Source organism: Rissa tridactyla, chromosome 2 (genome assembly GCF_028500815.1).
Source record: "Rissa tridactyla isolate bRisTri1 chromosome 2, bRisTri1.patW.cur.20221130, whole genome shotgun sequence".
Lineage (NCBI taxonomy): Eukaryota > Metazoa > Chordata > Aves > Charadriiformes > Laridae > Rissa > Rissa tridactyla.
In genome coordinates this window covers 13,619,759-13,634,202 of record NC_071467.1, presented here as the reverse complement: position 1 = coordinate 13,634,202, position 14,444 = coordinate 13,619,759, and the positions used below count along the sequence as shown (strand labels likewise).

At 44.9% G+C, this 14,444-nt stretch overlaps 1 protein-coding gene across 1 annotated transcript; it reads left to right on the top strand.

Moving 5' to 3' along the window:
- The first annotated feature begins 87 nt into the window (after positions 1-87).
- FAM83A (family with sequence similarity 83 member A) lies at positions 88-14,014 on the top strand. Its single transcript, XM_054189827.1, has 5 exons — positions 88-1,306; positions 1,498-2,107; positions 4,867-5,034; positions 6,555-6,679; positions 11,845-14,014. The coding sequence occupies exons 2-5, from the start codon at positions 1,532-1,534 to the stop codon at positions 12,389-12,391; spliced, it is 1,416 nt and encodes a 471-aa protein (XP_054045802.1). The 5' UTR covers positions 88-1,306; positions 1,498-1,531; the 3' UTR covers positions 12,392-14,014.
- The last annotated feature ends 430 nt before the right edge of the window (positions 14,015-14,444 follow it).

Below are 14,444 nucleotides of genomic sequence, written 5' to 3'. Positions count from 1 at the left end.
CGGGCGGATGTTGGGGGCGGGGAGAGGGATGGGATAGTTTTTAAAATCACACCAGGAGCTCAGGCACGGGCCCCGCCACCACCTCACCTTGGCCCCCAGGTGGGCGTTTCCTGCCCTCCGTGGCTCTGAGATTAAAATCCGAACCATTTCATAACCTTTTCTATTTTCATATATATATATGTTTGTGTCATCCTTATGCATAATTACTTTTTTCCCCCCATAAGGCATCTGACATAGTCACAGACCCAGAATCTGAGAAGCTACCCTGGAAAAAGTGGGCCTGTGTCACACTGAGCGGCCCTAAAGACGTCCGTGCTCCTGAGCACGTTGGTCGGAGCGGCAGGACCCTTTCCCCACTCAGACATGTCCTCAGCAGCCCCTACCCCTGTGCAAGAGCCCAGACTGGCATGTCCCCTCAATCCTGCACTCCTCTCCGGAGCCGTGGCACACCAGTGCATGGACACAGAGCTGCGCAGGGCGAGGGCAAACCCAACCTGCGTGAGAAAACTGTGTCACACGTGCCTCCGTGTAAAAGCATGCACGCAGGTATTTATGGCGTACCTCAGGCAGGCTGCCTTCCCACCCTGCCTCTCCTCGCCCCCGCGCAGTCATTCCAGTTGGCCTGGCTCCCTGCAGGCACTGCACCTCTCACCCCGCTGCGAACCTGCGCCTCCGTCCTGCTAATGACACAGCAGACGAGCTGCCACGGGGACAACGTGACTCCAGAAGCTGCAGCCTGGAAAAAAAAAAAAAGAAACCAACCAAACAGCCCTAAATGCACACAATCAAGTGATGAGTGTTTGTATTTCTGATGCTTTGAGGCCAGCTCACAACCCTCCCTCCACGTAATATTCAGGATGTTTGGGAAGGGGTATTTTTCTTTTAATAGGATGGCGTAGTCACAAAGCTTTAAAGAAATAAACGAGTGAATCGTCTATGGTAATAGCAACATACTACGAACGGGGCACAGTGACCAAGTTCAAGTCTATTTTTAAGCCTGCCTGGCAGCAGGTAGGTGCAGACGAGAGTCCGTGACCCTTTCTGCTGTTCTGAAGCTATGGACATGGCTGATGTCTCTGTCCCGGTTCAACGTCAGAGTTGTTTTTGCTCCCTAACGAATACCATGGGAAGACAGAGAAGCCTCAAGCTGTTTTGAAGATTGTGCAACGATGCTTGGGAGCCTACCTGCCTTTGCTTGAGTGCTTTCCTCGCTCACATTTCACAGGATGCGACAGGAAGGGAAATACAACCAAATCGGACGGCCCTGGTAATTGGACTCGAATCCCTCGTATGCCCTGGAGGTGAGGTGGGTGCCTCTCAGATAAGCAATCTAATCAGCTTTGTACTTCTGTCCCATCTGGAAACAGATTGTTGCTGAAGTACACCACCACCTGAGAAGCAAGCTTCAGGTTTTTTTTTTGAAGATAATTGTACCAACGAAATCAGGGAGTGTGAATTTGCCTGAGGTAATAAGATCTCTTTTATTTTTATTCATAGTTAATTCGTTCAGCCGAGGTGATTTCACGCCAGAATGCAGTCTCCGAACAAGAAGGACGATTGCGCTGCCTGCGCCACGCATATGCATGGTGCCTGTCCGGCAGATCGACTGCTGCGACACAGAGCCATGAGCCACTCCAGACACATGGGCAAGATAAAGAAAAGACTGGAGGATATCAAGAACCAGACCCCGAAGGTGACAAAAGCGGATTTCAGCCACAACGAAAGCATAAGGTTGGCCACTGATGCCTTCCTGGACGGTGGGACAGACTCTTACCTCGAAACTTTAAGCAAAGAGGGTGAGGTGGATTTCCTCTCCTCGGTGGAAGCTCAGTACATCAAGGATAACGCCAGGGAGTCTTATTATGCGCAGGAGTCCCAGGCCACTGACGGGGCAGCTGCGTCCAAGCAGAACGATGCCGGGTCTCTCCCTTCAGGGACTTACTTCCCCACCATTTCTGACAGCAGTGAGCCAGCTCTGCTGCACACATGGATTATGGCGGAGAAGCCCTATTTAAAGGAAAAATCCACTGCCACTGTGTATTTCCAAACAGAGAAGAACAGCAACATTAGAGACATCATACGCCGGTACATCAACAAGACCACTCAGGTACGGAGAGAGAATTGTTGTTCCCTCTGCCCTCGGTTGTCTTCCTGCTCTTAAAAAGATCAGGTAAACGCGGTGTTTGATCTGAGCCAGCCTTGCGTATTGCAGTGTAGCTTCGCTCTAGAATGTGGCTGTAAAGAGCCTGTAGTTGAACACAGGCAGTGCTTTTTGGTTTTTTGTACTCGCACCAACATCTTTTTATGTTGGTAACAAAAAAAAAAAAAGCATTCCCTCTTCTTTTAAACTCCCATTAACCCGGTGTAGCAAATGTGCTGTAGAAAGGGTAGCCATTAGCAATTTTTCTAGGGTATTTGTGGGAGATGTGGGTGAAGGGGAGCCTGGAGAAGGACATGTGTGTCTGGTGTGCCAGCAGCCATCTCCAGAGGAAGGAAATTATTCAGAAAAAAGGACCTTTCATCCCTCATAAGTTGTCAGTGTCACTAAAAATGGCCCTTGGTCTCCATACAGAGACTCTGTGGTGTAACTTGTCACATGGGAAAGGTGCAGATGATACCTCTGACAACAGACAGGTGATGGGGCTGGGGGGGGGCACAGAGAGGTGCTAGCCACAAGCCACACTGCCCACGCGCTGGGAAACTAGAAGCTGAGCAGCTGGAAGGGGACAAAAAGCCTGTCATGTGCGTTCTGGCAGCTCCCCTGTTTTCCTGGAAAAAAATATTTGACGTTTCAGGGCTGCATTTTACCATCATGCAGGAGTTTTCCCCTTGTCTAAACTCGATATGCCACTAGCGGTTTCACAGGGGAATGGTCAGGAACAAAACCAGGCTGTAGTGCCTGCTGTCCGGCACAGGCTGCCGAGCCCACTGGAGTTACAGACTTTGGCTTTATTCTCCCGCAAGGGCCAGTGCTGGGTCTGATAACGCTGAGCATAATGGCAGGGGAGAAGAATCCCTGTTGGCAACTGGGCGACAACTGGTCAGCACATCAGGGGCATTACAGATCAGTCATTTTAAGTTGGCGGCACCAGAAATGTACAGTAGCAGAAGAAATGTGTCTGGAATAATAAAATAAGCATCAGGTAATGTACCAACCCAGGCCAATTTTCTGTCCCAAGAGGATAAAACTTGTAGGGGAAATCGTGGGAAATGTAATATAAATCCATGGTTCACATGGCCTTCTTAACCATCTAATTTACATTACAAGAGGGTGCTGGAGCAACACTTACTCACAGTATAAATTTGGCAACTGCTTTTTGAGTACAGTTTTCCAATGGCAGCATTTATTAATTAGTATCTGATAAGCGTCCACCCTGGACAGCCTAGTATTTGATATATCCATTAACAACGTCAACCACAGAATAAAGACTGTGTTTGTGGATGGTAGCACACTGCAAAGGATTGGCGAGTGGTACTATGATCTTAAGACATTTGTGGAACAGACGCAAAGAATAAAAAGAAATTCAGGCAAAAGAAGCGAGAAGTACTGCAAGTAAGAGAGGAAAGAGAGGTGCAGAAATACAAATTGGGAACAGCTGGTGAAAAAGCAGTACTGGAGAGAGTGGTCTGGAGCTACTGTGAGGCTGGATGCAGAATTGTGCCATTTAAAAAGACAAGGTGAGTTGCCAGTAAGTGCAGATGTGAGAAACGGGACGCAATTGTGCCACTTACCTAGCACTGGCATGGCCCTTTCTGAAGCACGATGCTTTGGCAGCTGGAGGAAGGTGTGGGATCCTCACTGCTCCGTGAATAATTTGGCTTGCCTGAACAGGATGCTGGCCCCACAGGATGTGCTTGGTCTTGTAGGATTTCCTCACGGTGGCGAAGGGAAAAAGCTTGCTGGCAGGTGTGGGCACAGGCTTTGGAGTAAGATTCAGTGCAAGCTGGAAGCAATTAATAAGACAGATCTGCAAAGATACTCTAAAGTTTGCTTTGATTGAAGATGATATCCTATGAGTGCAATTATCAAGGGTTCGCTTTCTAGTCAATGGAGATGATCCTTTCCATGGACAACATTAGACATCAGTGAAGACCAGCACCTCCACGAGGCTGTGCCCAATGCTGAGCCTAGGGCTAGAGTATGGAAGTGGGTTTGTATCACATTTACACTTTCCTCGATCCACACTGGCCAGAGGCTGTGAATTTAAGTAGCTATTGGGGCTGTTATGCCCAGTCCTGAGACTCTTACGCGCTGCCCTGACGGTTGTGAATGGGGAAGCGTGGATATATGGTTAAATTGAAAGAATTAGTTTATAAATCATATTTAAAAAAAAAAAAATGGAACTGTTGCAGTCTATTGCCCTGCCACAAGTGACAGAGGATTTAAAACCAGGACCGTTCCAGGCATAAGTCATAACATAGAAAGCATCATCCAGTGATTCTTGCTAAATGGATGTGACTTACAAAAGCTAGTCAGCTGTTTGGCAAGGGCTACAGTCTCTCTTATTTTAGCTACATCCTTATTATTCCCCGATTAGCACTTCACTACATTTCCTAGTGCTGAAATCTTGCCTACAAATTTGTGGGTCATCTTGTGTTTTATGATTAAAAGAGCTTAACTGAAGTGCGTATGTTGCATATTATATTGGCTTTGTATGAGCAATAAAACAATGAAGCGACGTGTCTCATCGATTTACTGATTCAGGGGCTTAGGGAGAAAACCAGAAGAAATACCCACGTACACCTCCGAAGTTTTTGTTTGTTGGAATATTTTTTAAAAACAAATAAACTACATTTCAGTGACCTCACAGGCAACCTTAAGTTATGTACATTGACTCTTCCAATGCCTCTGCTTTTTTCCCCTAGGTGCTAGCTATCGTGATGGATGTGTTCACAGACACTGAGATTCTTTGTGACCTCCTGGAGGCAGCTAACAAGCGCATGGTGTTTGTCTACCTATTGCTTGATCATGGCAATATAAATCTCTTCTCAGAGATGTGTGACAAGTTGCAAATTGCTGAGGATCTCTTCAAGGTACTGTGGCTCTGCGAAGCTCCGAGGGTCAGATTCGTCTGCCTAACTTTAGGCACTCTGAGCTAGAAGCATGGTTATGCTTGGGTCAGTCCACCCTGTAATTACAAGGAAGCAAGAGATTTCCAGAGGTAGCATTAGCACACCTACTTCCTCTCTGAAGATGCCTGCGTTTTCCCATGGATGTTACAGGAAGTTAAGGCATTTCCATTAGGTCCTTAGATTAAACTAATCTGGACCCTGAAGTCTTAAAACAGAGCTTAAGTCCCCTGGTAGAGTTGTCTAACATAAGCATTACAACTGCTTCTGTTTAATAACTCTGCAGCAGCCGTGGTCTGCCAGCCACGGGCAGCAGGCGCACAAAACTCTTTTGCATGGCAATACCTTGGTTGCATGAGGTGGTTTCTGATAAAATGTGTTAAAGCTCTGTGTTAAAGGTAACGCCTCAAATTTAGCAAGCTGTTAGCTTAGTCTGCCTTCATCTCTGCCAGAGGGAACTGACCTTAAAAATAACCTCCTAGGGACCATTTCAGTTGTTGCCTGAGATGCTGTAGGGCACCTGTGGCATCTTCACGGGGATGGCTGATACAGCAGAGGCAGCGGCCTTCTGGAACGGCAGCTGGAGGGCAGGCACAAGACCTGAGGGCATCTCACATGCACCAGACACCCGTATTTCGGCAGCTGAATTCCACCCCAAACATATAAAGAAACTAAAATTAATAAAACATTATCATAACACTGTTTGCATGTCTGTAAACCCCCACTCCTTAGGAACAAGAAGCCTGTGCTATTTATTTTTAAGTGCTGCTACAACACACAGGGTTCGACAATGGGTGAGCCAAATCCTTGGTGCCACTCATTTACAAAGGCCTTGATCCTGCAAGGTGTGTGTACGGACAGCAGAGTCAGGTCTGGGTGCCTGGCCTGCTTCAAATGCCCTTGCTCAGGTACAAGCGCAGCGCAGAGCATCGCGTGGACCAAACTGACCTGCTTCTCCACTCACACGTGTACTTGCGTCTGATCCTGCAGGACAGCGTTCATCTGGGATGCACCAGAAGAGAGCACGTATGTCTTTGCAGGCCCAGATGGATTGGAAGAGCAGAGGTTTTGCCCTGCTGTATTGTGCCATAGCCAATGTAAATCAAGAGAGCTTAAAGCTAGAGCAAATTGTTGCTGGGGTGTCAGTGGAGGTAACAGACTGGCTCTCAGCTATGGACACGACTCGTACTCATTTTGGTTGGGGTAGTATCAGTTGTCGTTACACAGCACAGCTCCATCTGCCTGAATTTCTCTGCAGGTTTATATCCCCATTGAAACAAGTAACCCTGTGACAGGTGAAAGAGCTTGGCTAGGTTTCTTCTAGCCCCAAACCTTCAAATATAACATTGGAGGGTCAATGAAGAAATCATAACAGACATTGGGGACAAGAAGAGCTAAAGGCAGTGAGCAGAAAGGGCCCTTTCCTTCTGATTTTTAATTTTTTTAAAACGTAATTCACTGTGTTCTTTTTTTTTCCCTTACAGAATATTTCAGTCCGCAGTGTTACGGGAGAGGTGTACTGTGCTAAATCAGGCAGGAAATTTTCAGGACAAATACAAGAAAAATTTCTTATCTCTGACTGGAGATACGTGCTCTCTGGATCTTACAGGTGAGATAAGCCATTGCAGTGCATGCCTAGGTGCTCTTTTATGATTTCTAATACTGCTTCACAAAAAACTGCCATGGAAATTTTTGTATGGGTGAGAAGTTTTTTTTGAACAAAAACCACTTATGTTTTCAAATAGGAGCCATTTTTCAATAATCCATTTAACTTGTTTTAAACCCAATGTTAGTTATTTGTCGAGCATGATATTTAATTTAAATGTTCAGAAATTAATGTAAACAGCTTTGCTGGTGCAGCCCTGGCGCAGAACTAGAAATGTGCATAGCTTAGTATTATGCTTTCCTCATTGTTTGGGTCCTCAGATGCTGTGATCATGAGACACGATACATTTCCATCTCCCTCGGGATCCCTTAACATATCGTATGTCACTCAGCTTATCTGAGGATTTGTTCTTCATATGACAAGTTTAGTGATTAAAGGTAAAACAGAAATACTTCAGAGACTTGGCTGTTTTTTCTTGTGTTTCATTAGCAGGTAGGCTGTATGTGTCTATGGAACTGTTGTACCTTCCCTTTTCTTTTTTTTCCCCTTTTTTTTTGTTTTGTGAGCTGAGTCTGTAAATCTCTACTTTTGTGCTGCTGTAATTATTTCAGGTACAGGATGTAGCATCAATAACTGGGCTTTTCATTAAGATCCAAGATCCTGCAGTCAGGGAATTTCAGGAGACTCTAAGCTTGCATCAAATAAATAAAGTTCCTAAGCCTCATGGCTACATAGATAAGCTTCACAACTGACTGAATGTATCCAAGAAATCCAGATACAAAAAGACAAGAGGTGATTATTTAATTAAAAGGATGAGATTGTTTTTCTTAATCCCAGTTTATGATTTGGAAGCTTAAATGCCTCTAGTCCGATAAAACTGTGCCACCAGGAAGATGACATAACTGTAGACATGACGGCAAATGTGAATGCGTGGCGTTAGCGTAGGCTGCAGGAGCTCAGCTGTGCACAGAGGCGGGCATCCAGTTTTCATTCCATTTCCAAATGAACCATCAGACAAAAATGAGTGAACACTCAGTGGAGTTTTTTTTATTGGCCACTCTGTGGCTTTGTTGTTCTTTCAGGTTTTTTTAATCCCTCACCAAAGATGTTTGGAAATGCAACGGCAGATTTATAGAGAGAGTAGAAGTGAAGGATGTGTGGGAGAAGAGGGACAGAAGAAGATCTATTTGCTTTAGCCAAGAAGCTTCCTTTTGGCTTCTCTTTTCAATCCTAAAAAAAAAAAAAAAAGAAAAACCCTCGAAGTCCTGTGCAGAGTCACTTTTGTCATTCTCTACTGCTGTTGCAGTACCTTCTAACCACAAGAGCCTTGTCAACCTACAATATACCTCATCCAGCAAGCAAGCAGAGAGGCTGGTGAGGAACAAATCTATACACTATGTAACTTCAGCATGCTCAGCACCGGTTTGCAGATTCACGTGGGTTATAGCTGGCTGTCAGTACGTGGCATTTCTGTAGGCTTGCTAGCTCTCACTTTATTAAGGTTTTCTGTTATCCCTAAACCTTATCCACCAGCCTCTGCAGGTACAAACAAGAATGATGGTGAGTAAAACAGACTTAAAAGCATTTGTTGGAAATCAAATTGGAATAGATCTTAAGACTAATGCAAAAGAACTTAAAACTAATACAACAGCAAATTTCAACTAACTGCTGTGCTCTGCATGACTTTGTAATAGCTCGGGGGTGAATGGGATGAGGAAATAAAATAGCCCTTCAGCACATACTGCTCTAAAAGGGACCCTGGCTCACTATTTCTACCTAAAGTGTTTGAGGACAAAATATATTTGCCTAATGGACAATGAAGAGGTCTGAAGCTGGCAACTAGTTAGAGGCAAAGGAACCACCACCGAGTCTGTGGCACCTCCTGCTCTGGAGTGGTGTTTAAAAGCACGTTAAAATGCCATTGATTGGGTCAGTGTGGATAAACATGGTCCTGCCACACAGGGCAGAGCAGAGCTGAGAAGCTTCTGAAGCCTGTTCCAGCCATGTGTCTGTACAAGTGCAGGCATGAGTGTTTTAAGTTACAGCTTTCCTCTCACTTTTTATTGCCAGCATCTATGGTGTGGGGTTAGGATGCAGTATTTCTTTTTGCTGTCTCTGTGTTACTCTACCCCATCCTATGATAACTATGTTATTCCTTTTTTTAAAAATTAATCTGAAGTTAGACAGTGCATGAACTCAGTGCTCCTAAGGAAGGCAAAATGAAAACAGAAATCATAAACCTTGATCATCAGGGGCAGCTGAGAACCTCCCCGGCTGCCGCTCTGAAAGCCACCGTCCTTTTCAGAGACAATATCAAACATGTAACACTGGGGTGCTTTGCTGAGAGCATCGGTTCAGGTGGGGCAGGTTTCTCGTACAGAGGTTATCCCACCATCAGGCAACGCTAACATGTAGGTTAATTCAAACCTGAGCTCAGCTGAAAATCCCAGTCCTTCTGTTGTGGATTAAGTGTGTGTAATGCTGCACGTTACTGTAGCGCTGTAAACACGAGGGACGAGAGCCTCCCTAATGAACTGATCTCCCCAGTAGTGCAGAGGGTACACTCACAAGTCTAGTGCGAATGAAGATTGGACAGAAGAGTTGAGTTTTGATTTCAGACAATCATGAATGAGAGGATCCATAACGGGACATAGGTTTTGGGAAAAAGCCCTGGAAAGACGGCTGAGAAGTATCTATTAATGACTGAATCTGTGATATGGCTTTGGCCATAAGCTAGGCAGTACCTCTTTGTGCTTCCTCTTCTTTCTGATGTGCTTCGCTCAAAGAGGCCTGTTTTTTTCTAAATGATCATTTTTCTAAATGATCCTTCTGGGGAGACAGTGACAATAACAGACTTCTCTGAGCCTTTCCCAAAAGAGAACTCGGAATTGTAAACTAAGTAGCAAAACAAGGCCTAAAACCTAAACAATGAATTTCCTTTTAGAATGAAGGTAATGAAAACCTGTTAAGTCTTTATGTCAGTTTCTGCTTTGTTCTTCAGCAAAGTGTGCAGAATGTAAATTGCTGTGACTCACTACATGAAATCCACAAATGTTTGTCTAAAATCATGCAAGGTCTCACCTTGTTACTTTACAGCTAACCCATTTGCCATCAGTCCATGGACAACGTTTGGGCTGTTAATTGGATCCAACTTTCTCTGCTTACAAGGGTTACAGATAAGATCAATGAGCCACAAATGAGTATCTGTCTGTCAGGTACTCCAGGAAGTTACATGTGGGAGTAAATGGTCAAAATTGCGCGCAACAGTGTTTTCCTATGATTTTGGGGGTTTTTTTTAAAAGCCATTTATAGGCGTACTTGATGTTTATTTCTCTCTCAGTTTTCTTTTATAAACTAGATATATCTCTAGCACGTGAAGTCTAAACCTGCCACTCCAAACTTCATCCCTTTCATGAGTTTGTTACCTTCAACGTAGCTATCCGAGACTCATTGTGTGCATTTTTATATTTGTTCCTGGCTTATTATCTCCTTAAGAGTTAGATGAAGGACATGGAAAGGTTTAGAGAGCGGTTCTTAGTGAATAAAGGCAATGTTGCGCTTGCCCAGCAGCTGTTACCCACACAGCAGGGAGTGAGTTTGCTGTGCTGTTTACCTCTGCTCCCAAGGTTTTGTCCATATTTAGAATGATTTGAACAAAGTGGGTGAGAAGCTCCTCTACTGGAGTAACTTATTGCATATTTTCAGGTCCAACCATAAAACGTACAGTAAATATTGTAAGGTTGCCTGGTGGCGTTGAACTAGTGATTTCCTTGCTCCTCCCCTTGCTCCTGAAGCAACAGTATAAAACCACCGTATGCCCCAAACCCAGCCCTCTTTAAGAATGCTCTGAATGGGCAGATGTACAACGTCTGTCTTTATTCCCTTAGCACCAGCCCGGGCTGTCAGTCCCTCTGAGTTTCACAGGAGCTTTGTCAGAACATGACAAGAACAAGATTTAAAGTGCACACACCTACAGCCAAATCTGGCTTTCAGCAATCCTTGTGCGAATCCAGCGTAGCTAATAAAGTCACGCAGGAATAACCAGGGCAGAGTTTTGTCGACACAGAATAACCTCGGGTTCAAATCCGAGGCTGCTCTGTATCCTCTGCTGCACGGCTCGAGCCCCGGTCAGCTCAGGAAGCAATTACATTTCACTCTCTCAACTATGCTCATTTTATTGCTGCTGCTGCTGCTGCTGCTGCTGCTGCTGCTGCTGCTGCTGCTGCTGCTGCTGCTGCTGCTGCTGCTGCTGCTGCTCAAACAAGGCAGCCTGCACAGCACAATCAAGCTGGCCTGTGGTTTTGAAAAAAAAGCACAAATTTATGTTTGCCAAGTGGATTAGGGAAGTACATAAAAGAAAAATCATTTAGAAGCCATGGGGTATCCTAAGGTGTGCCTCTGGATGAACAGAATGAAAACTATTTTAGAGTTTCTCACTTACTTTGTAGCAAAGTATTATTTTCCAAAAATACTTTTATTTTTGGAAAGGCTGTAGAAAATATTTATATTTTCATTTTCTCTGTAGTGAAGAAAATAAGCATTTGTCAGGTGCGGCGGTTTGTTTCGTGGGCGCGGGATGTGACAGGGAGGTTGGGGTTTTTTTGTGTTTCTCTTGACCAATGCAGGAAAATGCATCGGTCAAATGCAAAATGAAAATAAAGGATGGTTATTTTTCACTAGGTTTTCTAATGTCAGTTTGGAGTAGGTGAGAGTTACCAATTGGCACAGCATTCTGCAGGGAAGGTACAAGTCATGTGCATGCAGACAAGACATGGTGAGACCTGAATTGAAGCACTGTGCATGGAAGAGAGGTACCCAAAAGAGGGGTCTAAACTCCTCTCCGTGGAAAAGGCACCCAAACCTTGGGTATTTTATCTGACGTTTCGTCCTGCAGGGCATCTGGATCACCACTCCCTTTAGGAGGTTGTATAACTTCACAAGGTTTTCTTGAAGGTTTTAGAGGCAGCTGCAATAACAAAGCTTGATCCAAGTCAAAGAGCACTGATGTGAACTGACCTGAAATTCAACTGCAACGCCATCTTCATCCTTGTGTTTAGACAAGAAGCTCCAGCAGTAAAACACATTTGCCTTTTGCACCAGCCCTGCGGGGTTCTCCAGTTCCTAATGGCTGACGTTAACGCTAACCCTCACCTTGTTTCTCCTTCCAGCTTCACATGGTTATGCGGCCAGGTTCACCGCAACCTCCTCTCTAAGTTCACGGGTCAAGTTGTGGAGCTGTTTGATGAGGAGTTCCGACACCTTTACGCGCTCTCCAAGCCCGTGAGAGGACCGAAATCTCCACCGCGCACCATGCCCTTCCTGTTCAGCAAGAGCTGGGCCCCCCAACGCAGCCTCCCCGACAGCAACGAGGAAAGCGCTAACACTCTTTCCGATCCCTTCAGCAGCCTCTCGGCTGGCAGCAACCACCAGAGCAAGCAAACCCCAAGAAATCTCATCTTCAGCAGCAACTTCACCCCCCCGTCACCTCTCCACAGAGTTAATTCCTTCCACAGCTATGTCTCATTCACCCCACCACCACCACAGAAGGCCATCCAGGCTAACTACTATCAGCCGCACTACGTGGCCGATAACTCCGCGGTTCTGTATAACAACATGAACGTGTACAGACCTGTAAGACTTAGACAAGAGGAACCAAATAGGACAGGGTTAAGCTCACCCTGGCGATGCCTCCACAAAGCTAACCTGTTTGCATAATAACCACCTTGTTTTGAATTGCGAGTAAACCTAGTGAGGACCTGTTTAGCAATCGCTTGTGTACTGACGAATATAGAAATTCTGTATACTACAAAACAAGGATGATTTCAAGCCTCTTGTTTTGTTTTGCTGCTTATGGATGCTTCGTTTCCCTAATTAAAAAGCCAAGCCTGCTAACATGTAAGCCTTGGGTGCATCACAATCCCAGGAAGAACACGTCTAAATAATGCTGCTCACAGTGCAACACCGCTGCTGCCTGTCACCTGCCCTTGGTAGCGTATTTGTGTAGCAGTAGATTTAGGTGATTAACTGTTTTTCATACGGCTGAGCACCTGAAAGTGGCGTAAATCACAGTTTATCACAATGCATTTTATGTGCTTGCATAAGGAGATTGAAGGCTGCTACTGACTTGCGAAACAAGAGGCGATGCTGGCAGCAGCCATCTACCTTCGTGCTGTCATCGCACCTTCATCTTGAATTAGGAGGACTCCTTTAGGGCTGCCGGGGAAGCACAGGCTCTGCCACCGCACGGTCTCTGAGCTGTCTGCTTGAGGTGCATGGCGAGGAGGTCTGGGCGCAAGATTTCTAGGAAGGGGCCTACTAACATGGACGGAGACCGACAATTTGGGTTACGGAGGACATCCTGCAGCCACCGTCCTCTCCTTTCCACTCGTTAGCAACACGGGTGTGTTCCAGCACACTTCATTACCCACCTCCAATCCCACCAGGTCAGAGCAATTTTCCATATTGCAGAGCGGCTAAGCAGATTCAGACGGGAAAATGAAGCTGAATAAAGAAGCAAAGTCCTACCAGTAGCACAGCAGGACTGAGTTCCAATCACTTAATAGCACCTGGATCTCAGAAAACCTCTCAGTGGTCATTTGATTGAACATTACGTTAGAGATAACGATGCTTTCATTCAGAGTTCTTCAAGGTTTCTAATTTTTAAAGAGAAACTGGGTGTCTGTAGTGGCCATTGACCACAGTTACAGAGAGAGTTACAGAGGTTCAGCAGCTTGAAGCAAAACAGAAAAACTTTTTGCCAAATAATCCATGAAAACAAAGGAAGCTTCTGTAAGTAAAAGGCAAATAATAGTAAGAAAATTCATGAAACAAAGGATTTCCATCCAAATCCCAAAGTTACTAGATGCCAAACATCTACTGATGTATCAGTAGATTATTTTTTTACACCTGCTTTGTATCGTCTTTCATCGGACTCCAACAGAAAACAGAAACCAAAACACATTTGCACGTCTGGCCCATTTTGCCTGACTTCTCACCTGCTCAGAAAGGAATATAATTGAATTCTTTTGGGCTGTGGATGATGAAAAACGTATGCAGCAGCAAGATCTCAGCTGAGGAAAGTTTCTCATCCTTGGAAGAGCAATCATTTTGAAAGTATACCGGTACAGAACGTTATGAAAAGTGGCAGGATGGCCGCATCCTGCTCTAGCTTCAGTGTGGACATTTTTACCTGTGATACCAAATTTTGGAGTCCAGAATAACAATAAACTATTGCATATAAGTGTAAATTCTGTACATAGCAACATTTTTCGGATTCCTTGGGAAGAAGGGAAAGTTGATTTTCATTCCTATGACAATTCTACTTAATTATCTAAATATGGCAACCATACAAATAAAACAGAAGATTTTCATTAAAATCCTTTTGAGAATCATTTCGTTTCTTCATATTGTCTTGACTTGTGCACCTTACTCTTGTGTATTCTGAAAGCTAAATGAGTTCCATCCAGTCAGAGTCCAGGTGAAGAGGAAACACGTTTTGTTTCTTCTGAAATCAACAGGAACAGAATTAAACATAGGTGTTCCACCAGCCTACTTAAGATTTTCCTTCTAAATTTGGTTCAGTTCCCTGATCCCGTTGTGGCCCAACTGGGGGTGGCGTGGAGAGGGATACGGGGAGAAGTTTGTAGACCACTACCTCTGAAGCCTTCATTTCCTCAGGCTGTGACCGGTGGAGTCCATGAAGGAGCTCATCTCATGTCTGTAGGGCAAGATAGTTTGCCTACAGAAGCTTTGGAGCACACGGCTTATG